Raw genomic sequence first — 17,902 nt, forward strand, 5'->3', positions numbered from 1 at the left:
GATAAGGAGTTGCTGAGTGATCAGTTTTCGGCTGTGTAGATAAACGACACAGAGACGATGCTGATATCGTCATTTACGAATTTTGTAAGATTTCTTCTAGGATAATAAATTACAGAATCTTACCCACAAACCTCAGTCGCGTAACCTGACGATATATTTTTGTGGGAAGGAGAGATATTTACTGGGTTTAGGTAGAGGTACTACCTAAACAGGTTTTCAGAACATTGTTAAATAGCTTAGAGATGAGTACCTTCCGTAAATTGTGTGAAGTAGGTGATAGCACGCTGGTAAAATATGCCATTAAATAGACTTCTTTACAGGAAGGTAGGAAGGATGAGTCCACAGATGTCAATAATTATCACCCTTTGTCACATCTTACAAGTAAACCTATCCAAGAGACAAATTTCGAATTTGATCGTCTTTGAGTATGCTGCATTGCAAAGCAAAATAAGAAACACACATTTTTTGTACATGCCCATATGGCTGTTAAGAAGATGAAACACCTTCATGAAAAAATCGAGTTTAATGCACTCCAAAAATTAAAAATAAAACGATGCATCATGAACGAGTTATGCTAATTGGTCACACATTGATATTCATACAGGTATCGACAGAAAATGCCAAACTGAACACTTTGGCGGCCAATCAATGAATGTGTGACACTGCAGCACAACTTCACCACGTGAGCGCACGTACAGCAGTAGAGCGACATTTCTAGCTTATTTCTGACAGATGAGTCTTTGGAATACCAGTTCATCATATGTGATTGGTTTTGGTATTAACAATGCTACACGTTTTGTTATTAGTCAAATGATGAAATGAAAAAGAAAATAGTGCGGCTAGGGGATTTTGAAAGGAAATGACATTTTCAACAAAAGGTTGGTGGCTTGACTTTGACTTATTTCCTGTTGTTCCTGTTGGATCATAGGGCAGCAGTAAAGACCTTCCATCTGGTTCTGTTGGCAGCCAAACATTTCACTTCACTCCATGTTTTACCAGCTTTCAGAGCTTCTTCTTCCACCGTTCTTTTCCATGTCATTTTCTGGCGGCCACGTCTACGTGTTCCTTGCGGGTACCAATCCAGTTCCGCCTTTTCAACAGCTCCTTGTTGTTTGCGTATTGTGTGACCAATCCACTTCCATTTTCCATTTTGTTTCCTTTATTTGTTCACGGATTGGTCGCTGGTTTGTCATCTCCCACAGTTCGTCATTTGATATAACATCTGGTCACCTCACATTTATAATTTGCGGAAGACACCAGCTTATGAAGATTTGCAGCTGGTTTATAATCATGTTTGTTACCTTCCATGTTTCGCAACTATACAGGAGGACTGACTTTACGTTGCCATTGAACAAGCGCAGCTTGGTTCGTCTCGAGATGTTCTTATTACGCCAGACAGGATGCAGTTGTACAAAGGCTCGATTTGCCTTCCGTATCCGACTCTTTACATCCTCCTTGCCCCCTCCATCTTTACAGACGGTACTTCCTAAACATACAGAGGAGTCTACTTGTTCCAGTTCCTTTCCATGCACTGTTAGCTTCACTTGTTTTCCAGATCGAATTCTCATTTCCTTAGTTTTCTGAACATTTATTTTAAGTCCTGCAATTTCTGCTTCCTCTTTCAGCCTTTCCAGCTTTTCTTCGATGTCACGCAATCTTTGCGAGAGCAGACAGACATCGTCAGCAAAGTCAAGATCTTCAAGCCTGTCTTGCATTCCTCACTGAATACCTCCTCTCCTACCATCAACAACTCTTTTCAGTACCTACAAGAACAAGGTAGATGACAGAATACATCCCTGCCTCACCCCAGCATTTGATTGGATAAATTAATTAAGTTTACCATTGTATAGCACCCTACCTTCATATCCATCATACATGGCTTTAATAATATTTATTATCTTTGATGGTATTCCATATTCTTCCAGGGTATGCCACATAACTCTCCTATTAAGAGAATCAAATGCCTTTTCAAAATCAATAAATGTAAATTAGTGTGTGTTCTGCTATTCTGCACTCTGCTCAAGTATTATATGCAGTATGTTGATGAGATCGACACAACTTCTGTGCTCTCTAAACCCAGCTCAACTGAGTTCAAAAATGGTTCAAATGGCTCTGAGCACTATGGGACTTAACTTCTGAGGTCATCATTCCCCTAGAACTTAGAACTACTTAAACCTAACTAAAGGACATCACACATATCCATGCCCGAGGCAGGATTCGAACCTGCGACCATAGTGGTCATGCGGTTCCAGTCTGTAGTGCCTCGAACTGCTCGGCCACTCCGGCCGGCCGCCTCAACTGAGTCTTTGACACGATTTAGCATCAACCTACAGAGTACTTTACTTGGTACAGATAGGAGGGTGATGCCTCTCCAGTTATTACAGTTGGTAGTATTCTCTTTCTTTGGCAACTTAATAATCAGCCCTTCTTTCCAATCATTTGGTATTTTCTCTTCTGGCCATATCTTCTCAAACAATGGAAGCAGTAGATTTACGTTGGTGTCAGTGTCTGCTTTTAGCATCTCAGGTTCAATATTATCCATTCCTGGAGCCTTCCCATTCTTTATCTGTTTGAGAACGTTTTTAATTTCAGTCTTAGTTGGTGTGTTTACATTGATTCTGTCACTGGCATCTGGAAAATTCCATTGCCTCTCCCTCTCTTCAAGTTGCTCTTTGTTTAAGACTTCAAAAAAATGTTCTCTCCATCTTCTAAGGTGGTCTTCTTCTGTCGTCAACAGTCGATCCTCCTTGCTTTTCACAGGTATGTTGTTGTTGAAACCTTTTTTGGACAACATTTTAGTGATGCAGTACAGTTCTTTTGCATCACCCCTTGCTGCAGCTGTCTCTGCTCTCAGAGCTTGCTCATCCATCCACTTTCTCTTATCATTCCTCACACTCCTCTTTATTTGAGAGTCAGTAGCTGCATACTCAGCTTGCATTCGAGTTTTCTGCTGTCTTGTTTTACTCATATTTAATTTTGCGTTAATCTCCTTCCTGCAGAGCCGGCCGCTGTGGACAAGCGGTTGTAGGGGCTCCAGTCCGGAACTGCGCTGCTGCTACGGTCGCAGGTTCGAATCCTGCCTCGGGCATGGATGTGTGTGATGTCCTTAGGTTAGTTAGGTTTAAGTAGTTCTAAGTCTAGGGGACTGATGACCTCAGATGTTAAGCCCCATAGTGCTTAGAACCATTTGAACCTTCCTGCAGCTGATAAAATTCCATGTACGCTCAGGCATCCATTCTTTCTTCAAATGGTTTTGAAAGCCAAGGACCTGTTTGCTCACATTGCAGTAGACATCCTTAATCTGAGTCCATGTATCATAAACACTATTTTCATCATTTTCCTGGGGTTCTTGGAGCGCCTCATAGCGGTTCTTTAGCTCAAAACAGAAAGCTTCTTGTTTTGCTGTTATTCTAAGTTTTCCCACATCATATTTTTCGTTCCATTTAGAACTTTCTATTTGTAGCCATGTTTTTAGTCAAAAATTTGCAACAATAAGGTGGTGATCACTGGCAACATCAGCGCACATTTATTTCTCACGTTCATCAGTGACCTTCTAAATTTTTTGCTTAGCGCTATATGATCAGTTTGGTTTTCTTTTCTGTGATCAGGGGATACCCATGAAACCTTATGGCAATTCTTGTGTGGGAATAATGTACCTCCAATCTCCAAATCACGACTGGCACAGAAATTTGAAAACATGTCCCCATTTTCATTCATTTATCCAATACCGTGGACTCTCTTTATATGTTCTAGGCCTTCATTATTCTTTCCAACTTTTGCATTTAGGTCTCCCATAATAATCAAGATGTCTCTCTTACTGGTAATTTTAATGGTGTCACTTAAGGAGAGGTTAAACTCTTTTTTTCCGTTGAGTATCTGAGGTTTCTGTAGGGGCATAGCATTGGATGACAGTGACATTTCGAATGTTTTATCTTAAAACATGCTGTCAGTAGTCTTTCTGAAACCGGTTTCCATTCCATAAAGCTCTTTTTCGCTCCTTTGGTTAACAAAAGTCAATCTCTATTTCTGTACTCTGCGTCCTCTCCAGCGGGTCCAGAGTATAAAAAGGTGTATCCATCTTGTGTTTGGATTTCTCCAAAATCTAGCCATCTCACCTCACTAAGTCCGAGAATGTCCAACCTGTAACTCGCCATCTCCTTTGTAACCTGTTTCAGTCTGCTGGCTTCTCTCAATGTCCTAATATTCCAGAAACCTATTTTTATTGTCCTTTTCATGCCAAAGGTCGTCATATTTGAGTCCATCTGGCTATTCTTTTCTGTTGTTTCTTTAATCACTTGTTTTTGGGAGCGCCGGTGATTGGTCCACAGTTCCCTAGTCTGGTGGTAGGGCTCCCACCTAAGAGCCTCCAGACCTGCCTGATTTTCTTTTAAGGGTTTACTCCCCTAGGGCAGCTGGCTTCCCTACGCCTAAGAGCCCCCCTACCCTTTATTATGATTTGAGATGGCAGGAAAACGACAGGGTAAGGACAGGCTTGGGATAGATGAAAAGGAGTAGTGGGCCATTGTGGGACACATTTCGTCTCTCTCCTCCCCCTCTACCAATCCGGCATGGGTGACCCTGCTGGTACCTAAGCTACCACCAGCATAGCCCTCAGTATCCCGAGCACGCAAACCTCCTTGCCCGCATGGACAGTGCTACTGCAAGGTGGTGTCCCCTGAGGAGGAACAAAGCTGGGTGCACCACTGAAAAGTGCATTAAAAACCATAGACTTTTTATATCCATTGCTGTTTCAACAGTTTTCAACCAGAAATATTAGACTCAATTTTTTTTCGAGGGGGTGTTAAACCCCTTTGATGGCTGTATGAGCATGTACAAAATATATGTGTCCTTTATTTTGATCTACATCACAAAACATTCAAAGCCAATCAAAATCGAAATGTACCCCTTGGATAGGTTTACTTATTAGTTCACAAAAATTTGGATTGCAAAATGGCCATTACACTGAGTCAGCTATTTATATATTTAATAAGGATATTTAAATGATAAAATATCACCAGTTGGGTGTGTATATGATTTATCAAAGGTATCTGATTATGTCAGTCATACCGTCCTACTAGAGCAGTTAAGTTTTAACAGAATAGATAGTTAAATTCATGTCTGGTTTAGCTTTTATCTAAGAGGCAGAATGCAGAAAGCTATTCTTGGCTTTTTGAGAATACAAAGAGGGATGCCTAATCATCTGTAAATTACAATGAGAGTCCCACAGGGTTCGATCTTCCATGCCCTACTGACCTTGCTTTATGTCAGTGATCCATCATTTTATTTGAATCAGAAGGCCGAGTTAGGCCTGTTTCATTGTTCTGAAGCTGAGAAAAGCACTATCAACGGATGGTAAATGAGGCTTTTTTCAAAGTTACTGACTGGTTTTGCACAAATTGTTCAACTTTAAACTTTAAAAATACATCTCATCTAATTTTGTACAGTTAACAGCATACCACCTCCTATTAATCTAGTATATCAATATGAAATAATAAATTGGGTAGAAAATTCTAAATTCTTGGGCATGGATACTGATGGAAACTGAAAGTGGTAAAACCATATAGTAAACCTGCCAAAACATTTAGATATGTGTACATCTTGTGGACATCCCTTCAAGCAACTGAGAATATTAGCCACAATCTCATAGTCCATTTACTCACAAATGAAATTACCAACAATGCATCTAAATGTGAGAGTAACAGAGATATTCACAATATAGCATTAGAAGAAAAGATCTACACTATCCTTTAATAAATCTAACTTTCGCACAGAAGGGGGTAAAATATGCAGCTGTGAAAGTCTTTGGCAATCTACAAATGAAAATAAAACGTCTCACAGATAGACAAACTGTTTTCAAATGTAGATTCATCATGTTTCTCCTTAAAAACTCCTTCTATACAATAAAGTAATTCTTGAATACAAAAAGTTAGTCATTTTTATAGCAAAAAAACCTGTTAACGCTCAACATATAGCATAACCCATTCCACATCATAACATTTATCATGAATCAGAGCTGTGAAACACATAACTACCGATCTAACTAACTAACATCAACATCATCCCACAAAGCATCAGCACCAGAATAATCATATTGCAAACCATCATCACCAGATGCAGATCACCGTTTTTGATAATGTTACTCGTTTGTTTTTCACCTTTTTTCTTCGTTTTAATTATGTCAAATTTTAAAACAAACAGTATGGCTGAAGAAAAACAATATTTTCTTTCCCCCTCCCTGCCCCCTGATGGAATGAAACAACAAGGAAAACAGACATGCAAAGGGGTAGATCTGGTGTTAAGTGCCTCATAAGTGAACTGTGTTTCATAAGTTACTTGTCCCAAGAGTAGCTGAACCTTATAATATGAGAGGCAGAGAAATAAATGTTGTGTTCACACCACACAAAGTGTGACATATGTTCTATTAATCAGCCTTCAGCATCCATATGCATAATTAGTGACCAGTGATCAGAATGTAATATTAACAGAACTCTATGAAGGTGCCACATAAACATTAGGAGAAGGTTGATGAGAATTTGTTACACTGAACTGTGTGAAATGATTTCAACTGTGTGCTTCTCACAATAATTAATTACATTTCTATCCCTCTAGTGGTACATTATACATTACCAATGGAATTGAGTTCCAACCAGTTTTCAGCAAATATGGCAAATTCTAGCATCACTATATTGTGACACTAAGGCATACAAAGGGTAGAAGATAAGTAAAAAGCTATATTATGTACTAAATAGTCAGTTGGAATCTGCACATGACGCAGTTCTAGTCCTTACCAATTATGATTTATTTTCTGATTCTTGAGTTTCTCCCGGCGTATGTGATAATCAAAATATCCACGGGTGTACTGCCGGTCTACAGTGTCCAACGGGCACAATATTTCGGCGATCATACATATCGCCATCATCAGGTGAACTGACGGACTGAGCTCCTGTGAACGTGCTGGTACAGAGATCCGTACGCTATGGCTGCTCAGGGGGAACTGGCTTCGTTCGCGGCGGCGGCCGATTTAAATACCCTCCGCCCGCGGTGCACTCCCTCCGCCGTCCGCGCCCCGCGCCACGGTCACGCGATGGAACAGATTGCGACGGCGTCTGAGATGACGTCGGTGTGATGGCTCTGTCCGCCGTGGTCGTCACAACTATACGTTTGCTCGATTTACTCATGATTAACCCAATCGCTGGTTCCAGAGCCTTGCTAAGATTATAGCCACAGTCACGGTTTATGAGGTCGTCATTGGTGCGAATTTCGATGGCCTCTCTAACAACGCTGTCCCAGTATCTCGACGTCTGTACCAGAATCCTTGTGCGTTCATATTCCATAGCGTAATTTTCCGACAAACGACGTTCAGCGACCGCCGACTTGCTCGGATACATCAGTCGAGTGTGCCTCCGGTGTTCACGGCATCGATCCTCAACGGTACGCATCGTCTGACCAATATACGACGTGCCCCATTGACACGGAATCTGGTACACGCCGGCCTTCCTCAGACCGAGGTCATCTTTGGCGCTCCCCACCAGTGAACGAGTTTTATTCGGAGGACAAAACACAGTTCCGACCCGGTGTTTCTTCAAAATGCGGGCGATTTTCCCTGAGAGTGCGCCTGTATATGGAATAAACGCAGTGCCTACCCCCTCCCTCGTGATTTCATCCATCTCCACAGGTTGTGACGTAGTGGTTGGGCGGAGAGCACGTTGAATCTGCCACTTTGAGTACCCATTTTTTCGAAATACAGTTCTCAGATGTTCTAATTCCTGGGGTAGACTCTATGTCAGAGATAGTGCGCGCCCTATGTACTAGAGTTTTAAGTACCCCATTCCTCTGTGAAGGGTGGTGGCAGCTGTCTGCGTGCAAATACACATCAGTGTGCGTTATCTTCCGATAAACCCCATGACCTAGGGTGCCGTCAGCCCTTCTCTTGACCAAGACGTCAAGGAAAGGTAATTTACCCTCCGTTTCAGTCTCCATAGTGAATTTGATGTTGGGATGTATGGAGTTTAGATGTGTAAGGAAGTCAAGGAGTTTATCCATACCATGTGGCCAGATGACGAACGTGTCGTCCACGTAACGGAAAAAGCAAGTAGGATTCCATTCGGATGACGACAGGGCTTCCTCCTCGAAGCTCTCCATGTACAAATTCGCTACCACCGGTGAGAGAGGGCTACCCATGGCGACTCCTTCCGTTTGTTCGTAGTATTCTCCATTAAAAAGAAAATACGTGGAGGTCAAGACACGCCTAAAAAGTTCAGTGGTCTTCTCGTCAAACTTCTGACTAATCAATTCTAGTGACTCTCGCAGGGGAACCCTCATAAACAAGGAAACGACGTCAAAACTCACCATGATATCTGACTCATCCAACCTGAAGCTATCAAGGTGTTTAACAAAACCCACGGAATTACGAATGTGATGAGGGCATTTACCCACATAAGGATTTAATATTCCCGTCAGGTATTTGGCCAACAAATATGTAGGTGCCCTGATGTTGCTGACAATGGGGCATAATGGTACCCCATCTTTGTGAACCTTCGGGAGCCCATATAGTCTAGGCGATACCGGACCTTGCGGTAACAATTTCTTAGCGTCACCCTCTGGTACATCTGCGTCCTTGAGATGCGACCTCGTCTTGTTCTCCACCTTCTTTGTAGGGTCAACGCTGATTTTCCGGTAGGAATCGTCATTAAGCAGACCGTAGCCAGTTCCCCCTGAGCAGCCATAGCGTATGGATCTCCGTACCGGCACGTTCACAGGAGCTCAGTCCGCCAGTTCAGCTGATGATAGCGACATGTATGATCGCCGAAATATTGTGCCCATTGGACACTGTAGACCGGCAGTACACCCGTGAATATTTTGATTATGATTTATTTTGGTTTGTATAAGAGCAATACTGAACTTCATTCCATATATTGTATTGTTATTGTGCTCTTCAGTCCAAAGAATAGTGTGATGCTGCTCACCACACAACTCAATCCTGTGCAAACCTCGTCAACTCTGCACAATATCTTCATCTTACATCCATTTCAACCTACTTACTATAGTCTAAATTTGGTTTCCCTCCATAATTTTTATTCTCTCTTCCACTTTCCTCCATTACCAAACTGATGATTCCTTGATGCTTATCAGCTGATCTCTAAATTTAATCAAATTGCGTCACAAATTTCCTTTCTCCCAATCTCAATTCAGTACATGTTCATCAGTTAACCAATTTACCCAACTGAACTTCAGTATTCTCCTGTAGCACCACATTTCAAGACATTCTATTGTCTTCATGTCTGAAATGATTGACTGACTGACATATTTAGTCATCTGCAGAACAATATGATTGGCTTGTGTGTCATCAATAGTTGGAACAATGTTTCTTGTTAAGTAAGTATATATAGATTACAACAATTTTTACAGTTATTATAATTAGTCTTAAAATATTTGTAATTATGTCCTATAATGTTGCTTAATACATGAGAGATTCACGAATATGAAGTGGCTATCTATAGCTATTTGAAATATTAATTTGCTGTGTAACATCCTTTTTAGCCTTTGGCTAAAGGTATGTAGTTCATTGACTGGTTGATTTCTTTATTAATCCATGAAACAATTTACATTGTATGGATTTTGTCATTCAAAACTGAAAAATTAATTTCCAACACAACAGCTGACAATATATTGCTTTTAATCTAATTGAATTTGCTGTTTTAGTCTTAGTAATTATAGGTAAGCTGTTTTAATTCAGGTATTCCATTACTGTATATATACTTCCATTTTGTAAATAATCTTTTAGTTGTTTTTTTTTCTTGAAAGATCCGATAGTGTCTGTCATTTATATGTTGTGTCAATTTATTATTTAATTTGATGGCACTGTTCAATTTTAACTTTATTTTTCCTGCTCAGATACAAATTATAGCTGTTTACAGTTTCATATTCTTGGACTAAACATTTTTCAACATAGTAGGCAATTTTTCTTACATACATAACACTCTGAATAATATATTTACAGGAGGCAGTTATGATTTCTGGCATTTTAAAAAGTTTGAAGCAGTGAGCTGTGTTGCCACTCTTGGTCATTATACATACTGCTCTTTACTATGATCTGAATGTAGCTGGAATTTTTTCCTATTCTCTCCACAAAAAATTATGCCATAACTAATAATTGAATGAATATAAGCAAAATATACTGATCTGATACATGAAATATAGCCTCCTGTTGTAAGAATTAAAAGGGCATGGTAATCTGTAGATGTTCTGCTATTAAGTATTTTTATATGTTCTTCACACTTTATTTGCCAGTCAACATACTTTCCCAGAAATTTAGCGATTTCCACACATTGTACGAATTCATTATTTGTTTTCAGATTATTGTAATCTGCTTTTTGTTTATGTAGAAGTTCATAGTGCTTGTTTTCAGTATATTAAGTGTGGCTTTACTGTTTACTGCCCACGTATGCATACTGCGAAGTGTTTCTTCAGCTTTCTCTCTTAGAGCTTCTGGTGACATGTTGGTCATCAGTACGTTACAGTTATCTTCAAACAATGTTGTTTGGCATTGTTTGATGCTCTGTGGGAAAACATTACTGTAAGTTAGGAGCAGGGACCTAGCACACTACCCTGCACTACACCTATATTTATATATATTTAGGATCATAAGTACGTTTTTCAACGTATTTAGAGTTTCTTGATATATATGTAATTTCAGTCAACGGTACTCTATTTTCTATATATGACTGGGACCACTTTTTCACTACCCACTTTATTTCCAGTTCATCTCACTTATTAACAGAATTTTGTGGCCAGCTGTGTCGAATGCTTTCTTTAGATCAAGGAATATACCTGTTGTATAGTTGCCTTTATCGAATGCTTCTAGGACATGTTTTGTAAGATATGTCATTGCTGATTCAGTGGCTTTCACTGACCAGAAACTGAACAGGTCATTGGAGCAGAAGCTGTATTAATTTAAATAGTTGATAGACATAGGGCTGTTTGAAATTTCTCCTATGATTTTGGTCATATACTGCTAAATTAGTCATTTATGTAGTTTGCCAAATCTTTTGGATCTTTTATTAGCATCTCTTGTCTTTGATTTTTATGTTTAATTCATTAATCTTTCTGGTAACTGTTTCCTGCTTTATAGTTTTCCACAAAGCTTTGTTTTTGTCTTCTGTAGAAAGTATAAGTTTGTAATTATGAGCTCTTTTTACTGCAAGCAGCCATTCCCTATATGTTTGCATATACTATTCATAAAAGTGTGAGAAAGATGGATTACAGTGACTGCTTTTAAAGAAACTGAAATATTTTAGTGTCTGGGATAATTTTTTGATGCCTTTTGCCAGCCATTTGTTTTCTTTCACTGTTGATAATGGACATTTTAGGAAAAAGTTTCTTAAGACTTTAATTTGAACAGGGTCATGAAATTTTGGGTTTTTCATTTGCATCTACTACTCTGTATACTGTTTCCCATGTTTGACTTGTTATTTGTTTTACAAAATCATGCATCTTGTTTAGAAAATATTCGTTTGTACATGTGCATTTTCTTTGCACTGTTATATTTACTGGTTGACTGAAGTGGTCAGATAACTGTAGATCTACTACAGTAACACTACAGTTTTCTTTGTACAAATCCATTAACACTTGATCAATATCTGTCACTAACTGGTCGGTTGTTTTTGTTGCACTGTAAACCATTGACACTAAATTGGATATTTGAGCTATGCTTAAGAGTAAGTTATATATATATATATATATATATATATATATATATATATATATATATATATATATATCAGAAGATGTTGCCTTTATGAGTGGATGTCATACCAACAACTTAATTTAGTTTACACGGAAAAATATTGATCTCTAGAGTAGGAGACCTGTATAAACATAAAATAGTTCATTTTCTACACTTAAATTGGTCCCTTAATTTTACTGCTGCCAACTCAAAATGCTTCTATTGACGGATTGTACATAGATCACTTCTGACAATCAATCGATAACCTTGATTCACATAAATACAGCAATCTCCAGACTTTGTAGATGTTGTACTGTATGCACATGCTAAATTGTATGACTTTAAGACCATATGATTCACTTCTGGTTCTTTGCACCAACATTCCGTGATACAAACAACAGATCTGTCTATATCCTCCACCTCAACCTCTAGCTGGTGCACTTCGTTTGCTAGATACTCAATATTCTGAAGAACAAATGTTACTTTGTGATTACTACATTTAGCATGTTCTATTCTCTTTTTCATGTTGTCTTTTTGAATGATTTTAAGTGCTTCATCATTACAATTATATTCACATATTTTATTTTCAGAAGATATTTTCGAACTATCATTCTCTTCAGACCGTATCAGTTTCCGAATTTTTAACATTGTGCAGGCTCGTCAGCACCTGTGATAATTGAACATGTAACACATCAGCCTCAGTTGTAAATAGAATCCAACCTTTACCCAGGTTTCAGCCAAAATAATTTGGCCTTCTTCAGAAGCCAGTGTCACTACTCTATTGCATGCCATAGTTTGGCCATGTCAGGTATGAAACTGTTGCATTGTAGTAACCAGTCATAAGTCTACTTTACATGGGCTGACGAGAAACAGCAGGCTCCACTGCACGGACGAGGTTGGTAGGCCACAAGAGCTGGGCCAGAACTAAACACGGCGAACAGCTATGTACTGATCTTCGCTGATGGTCATGTGCATGCACACGTGGAAATATAGATACATAACAATAGCTACCTTTACATTAAGAATTGGATTATAATAACTATTAAAACCTTTAATGGCATAATATGTAAAAGAACTTACTTCTGAAGAGATCGTTACCCCCTATAACACATTCGGAGCCCATAAGAAAGACTAGCTATTATTCGGCTAAATTATTTCTCAATTTTGAATACATTGCTCGAACTTTATCTGGTTAATTAATAGACGTATGTGTGGCTATTTACAGGAATGATCTGTAATATCAGTATGCCTTAGCATCAATAAAGGCAACAGCGCCTAAAAACTGTAAAGTAGATGAATTTGAATTAACATAGCATTAACAGAAATTGCATAGGGTAGTTAGAAACTGGGTAAGCCTAGCAGAACATACAGATAGTAACTTAACATGATGTAACACGTTAATCGCGTGTGTTCTGATAGGCTTACCCAGTTTCTAACTACCCTACGCAATTTTTGTTAATGCTGTCTTCATTATCACAATTAACGTGTTACATCATGTCAAGTTACTACCTGTACGTTCTGCTAGGCTAACCCAGTTTCTAACTACCCTAAGCAATTTTTGTTAAGGCTATCTTCATTACCACAATTAACATGTTACATCATGTTACGTTACTACCTGTATGTTGTGCTAGGCTACAAGTTGTATTAGTTTCCCTTATTTTTAATTATCTTACAAGTGTGCATGATCATTTTACTGAAAGTGATTGTGTGTAGTTTATTTAAGTGCACGCCATCCCTTCGCAGGCATTTGTCACTTAGAAATTCGTTTGGGTCGACGAATTTGCACCAAGTTCATCGCACTGTTCCCTAGTGCCACTGTTTATTTTGTTTATGTAAGTATTACTCACCAATCTTCTGTGTAAAATTCCACTGATTAATTTACTCATGGTTCTTATTATTTTTTTGTATGAGACTGATTTGTGTTCATAACATTTTTAAAACGTTTATTGACTTGCTGAGATCAGATTCCAGGGCAAACATCATTGTAACAGTTCAGAAGTACTGCTTTTTTTTAGATATGGAGTTATCAGTGATAAGAAATTAATTTTTGTCATCCTGTTCTGTTAAATCACTTTCACGTTTGTCCTTTATCTTGAACGTTACTGTTTTCCAACGATATTTATTTACAGATTTTCCACACAGTGAGTTCTCTGTGTCTTGTTTTGTCGAAATTTGCACACAAGAATTTTCACAGTTTTGTATTGTACTTGACAGAGAATTTCTTCACACACTGGATGCTGATTCACGTGCTAGCTTAGTGTCTTTTTTTTTTTGTTTTTTTTTTTTTTAGATTTGATCGCCTTTGTCAGCAACCCAGTATCAAGCATATTATTCTGCGTTTTGACTAGTTTTTCCTATTTAGTAACAACTGGTTCTACTTTCATGGTCATGTAGTGAACTGCTTGTAGTGTACAGATGAAGATTTTTCTTCTGTAAATAATAGTATGGAAGACGTATTCACATGGGACAGTCAGAATGGGTCCCTACTAGTACTATTTATTATCACCCATACAGACCTTGCTGTACCTATAAGACAATGATATGTTCCCCAAAGCATGACTCCATAACTGAGAAATGAATGTATATCCAAAATGGGTCACTCTGAGGTATTAAATACTGTGCACTGGTGCAATGATTCGCAAAACATAACATGCCGTGGGTGTCTCTTTGCCAAAACATTTACAGTTTCTGTCCATTTCAACTGGCTGTCTTCATTCAACCCTAAAAATTTGATATCTGTTACATATTCTAACCTCTCTCTCTCTATTTGTTTAGTCGGTTCCAACTCTTCGTGACCCCATGAACCAAATCACGCCACTATTTCCTGTCTTGCACTTTCTCTCGTAGACCTTCCAGGTTGGAACACATTGCTTCTGTGATGCCATCGATCCATCTCATCCACTGACGTCCTCTTCTTCTAGTTCCTTCAATCTTCCACAGCATTAATATTTTTTCCAGCGAGGTATGCCTTCGCATTGTGTGTCCAAAGTAGGTCAGCTTTTGTTTTAACATTAGACCTTCCAGGGAGAAATCTGGTTTTATTGGCTCCAATATTGATCTGTTGGTTCTCTTTGCAGTCCATGGAACTCTAAGATGTTTCCTCCAACACCACAATTCGAAGGAGTCAATTCTTCGCCGTTCAGCCTTTCTAATGATCCAGGTCTCACATCCATACATCACAAGTGGAAAGACCATAGCCCTCACAATACGGATCTTTGTTGCTAGTGTTATGTCTCTGGACCTTATAACCTTGTCAAGGTTTGACATCTCCTGTCTACCGAGCAACAGGCGTCTCCGGATTTCATGGCTGCAGTCGCCATCAGCAGAGATCTGGGAACCGAGATAACTGAATGTGGTCACTACCTCCATGGGCTCTCCTGCTATATCCCACGAATTGGTAGGTGTAGTTGCCATAATTTTCATTTTCTTCACATTCAGCCTAAGACCAGCCTTTTCACTTTCGTCTTTCACCTTCTTTCTAGCATACAGATTGAATAGGTATGGTGACAGTATGCAGTCTTCCCACACCCTTTTCTGAATCTTTACCCATTTCGTTGTTCTATACATAGTTCTCACCATGGCTTCTTGGTCAAGGTATAAACTCCATATCAGATGAATGAGGTGATCTGGTACACCAATATTTTTCAGTACATTCCATAATTTGTTGTGATCGACACAGTCAAAGGCTTTGGTGCAGTCAATAAAGCAGAGGTATACATCTCTCAGGAATTCTCTTGCTTTTTCCATAATCCACCGAATGTTAGCAATTTGATCTCTAGTTCCTCTTCCTTTCCTAAATCCAGCTTGTTCTTCTGGTAGCTCTCGATCTGGACATTGGCGAAGTCTATTTTGCAAGATTTTCAACATGACTTTGCTAGCGTGTGAGATAAGTGCGAATGTTCAGTAATCTGAGCATTCATTAGAACTTCTATTCTTTGGAATGGGGATGAATACTGATCTTTTCCAGTCTTGTGGCCACTGCTGCGTGATTTATATTTTTTGACATATTGAGTGCAGCACTTTTACTGCATCCTTTCCAGTGACTTTAAACGATTCTGCTGGTATTTCATCATGTCCACTAGTTTTGTTATCAGCCATATTTTCAAGGGCCCACTGGATTTCGCTCTCCAAAATATCTGACTCTAGTTCTATATTAACATTAGGGGCCCTGTCATTATGCAGTTCTTTCTTATATAGTTCTTCTACATATTCTGCCCATCTTTCCTTAACATCCTCTGCTTCACTCAGATCTTTTCCGTTTCTATCTTTTATCATTCCAATCTTTGCCTGGAATTTTCCTTTAATTTCTCTAATTTTCTTATAAAGATCTCTTGTCTTCTCCATTCCGTTACTATCTTCAACTTCCTTGCACTGTTCGTTAAGGAATATATTTTTATCTCTTCTATCTAATTTCTGAAAATATTTATTTAATTCAAACATAGCTGATCTATCTCCCTTGATTTTTGCTTTCCTTCGTTCTTCTGCAACTTGCAATGCCTCAACTGATAGCCATCTAGCCTTCCTGCTGTTCCTTTTCTTGGGAATGTGTTTCTCTGCGGTCTCCTTGACAGTATTAGCTACTTCTGTCCACATCTCTTGTAGCTTTTGTCCTCCAGCTCTAATACATTAAATCTGTATTGCACCTCTACAGTTTAGTCGGAGGGTATAGAATTAAGGTCGTATCTGCAAGTTGGGATACTTTTTGCTACATTCTGAAGTTTCGGCCGAAATTTTGCAATCAGGAGCTCATGATCTGATCCGCAGTCAGCCCCAGGTCTTGTTGTAGCTGACTGAACCGCGCTCTTCCACCTCTGATTACAAAGTATGTAATGAATTTGGTTGCGGTGTTAACCATCTGGCGACGTCTAGGTATATAGGCGTCGTTTTGGTAGTCGATACAGTGTATTAGTAATTATCAATGAATTTTCTTGGCAGAATTCTAGGAGTCTCTGTCCTGCTTCATTTGTTGTACCGAGACCATATTTCTCTGTTATACCTTCTACAGCTTGATTTCTCACTTTTGCATTCCAATCTCCAACTATGAAGACGATATCCTTTTTTGGTGTTGACAGTAGTAATTCTTGTAAATCTCCATAGAACTGGTCAACAATTTCCTTTTCAGCATCGGCTGTTGGCGCATAAACTTGAATTACTGTGATGTTGAGGGGCTGACCTTGACATCTGATGGACATCATTCTATCATGTTTATATTTGCATCTCATTACAGCTTTTCTCACTTTACCACTAACAGTGAAGGCTACTCCATTACTTCTGTTGTTATCGTGCCCAGAATAATACACCATATGGTCATCCGAAGCAAATTCTCCCATGCCAGTCCACCTCATTTCACTTATTCCCGATATGTCGATGTTAATTTTCTCCATTTCTCTTTTCACTATGTCTAGTTTTCCTTGGTACATGGATCTTACATTCCATGTTCCTATGCAGTGCTTCTCTTTGCACTATCTTACTCTTCGTGAAGCTCCTCTCAACCTGGTTCCCCCTGGAGATCCGATTGGGAAACTCTCGAACATTTTGAGCTGAGCGGAGCCATGGGGTTTTCTTGGGATAGTTCAGTGGTGGTTTCCTGTTGCCTACCACTGTCCTCCAACTCCTATTTGCTCACCAACTCAGTTTCCCGATTGGGTTGGTTACCCAACCTTCCGCTGAGTTGCTCGGCTTAACAGGGGCACCACGTGTAGGTAGGAAGTTGGAGAATTGAGGTGACAGAGGCTGTGAGAACTCTTTTGCTGAGTTCTTGTAATTGCGTATCACCCTCATTTTATGCCAGAGTCTCATGGTGTCTGCAGAGACCCACCTAGGACATTTCCTGGGCCCTAATTATTCTAATACATCACTGTAAATTTTTAGCCTAGCATAATTGTGTTTTTATTCAATTGGAAGTATATGCAGCTAGCATTCTTTACAGTTAATGGTATTTTAATTTTCAGTGACCAGTTGTAGGCATAATGAGGGCTGCATTACCCTTTCCTGTCAACTCCTTTGAAGATATAGCTAGATCATTGTGTTGCTATCATTAGAAACAATATTTTTCTCCACATCTGACACTCTGCTGAACATCATCAATATAATTAAGAAAAAGGATTCAGCCTAATACCCTTCTGTGTGGGACACCTGTATTTATAAATCCTTTTGAAGTACATGAGATCTCAACTC

The 17,902-nt window shown here is 39.1% G+C and overlaps 1 protein-coding gene across 1 annotated transcript; it reads right to left on the reverse strand.

Annotated features, from left to right (window-relative positions):
* Positions 1-16,377: 16,377 nt before the first annotated feature.
* LOC124722231 (craniofacial development protein 2-like) lies at positions 16,378-17,506 on the reverse strand. Its single transcript, XM_047247423.1, is given in 2 exon segments — positions 16,378-17,187; positions 17,381-17,506. Coding segments are annotated over 2 exon segments (936 nt in total).
* Between the last annotated feature and the right edge of the window lie 396 nt (positions 17,507-17,902).

Source organism: Schistocerca piceifrons, chromosome X (assembly GCF_021461385.2).
Source record: "Schistocerca piceifrons isolate TAMUIC-IGC-003096 chromosome X, iqSchPice1.1, whole genome shotgun sequence".
Taxonomy (NCBI): domain Eukaryota; kingdom Metazoa; phylum Arthropoda; class Insecta; order Orthoptera; family Acrididae; genus Schistocerca; species Schistocerca piceifrons.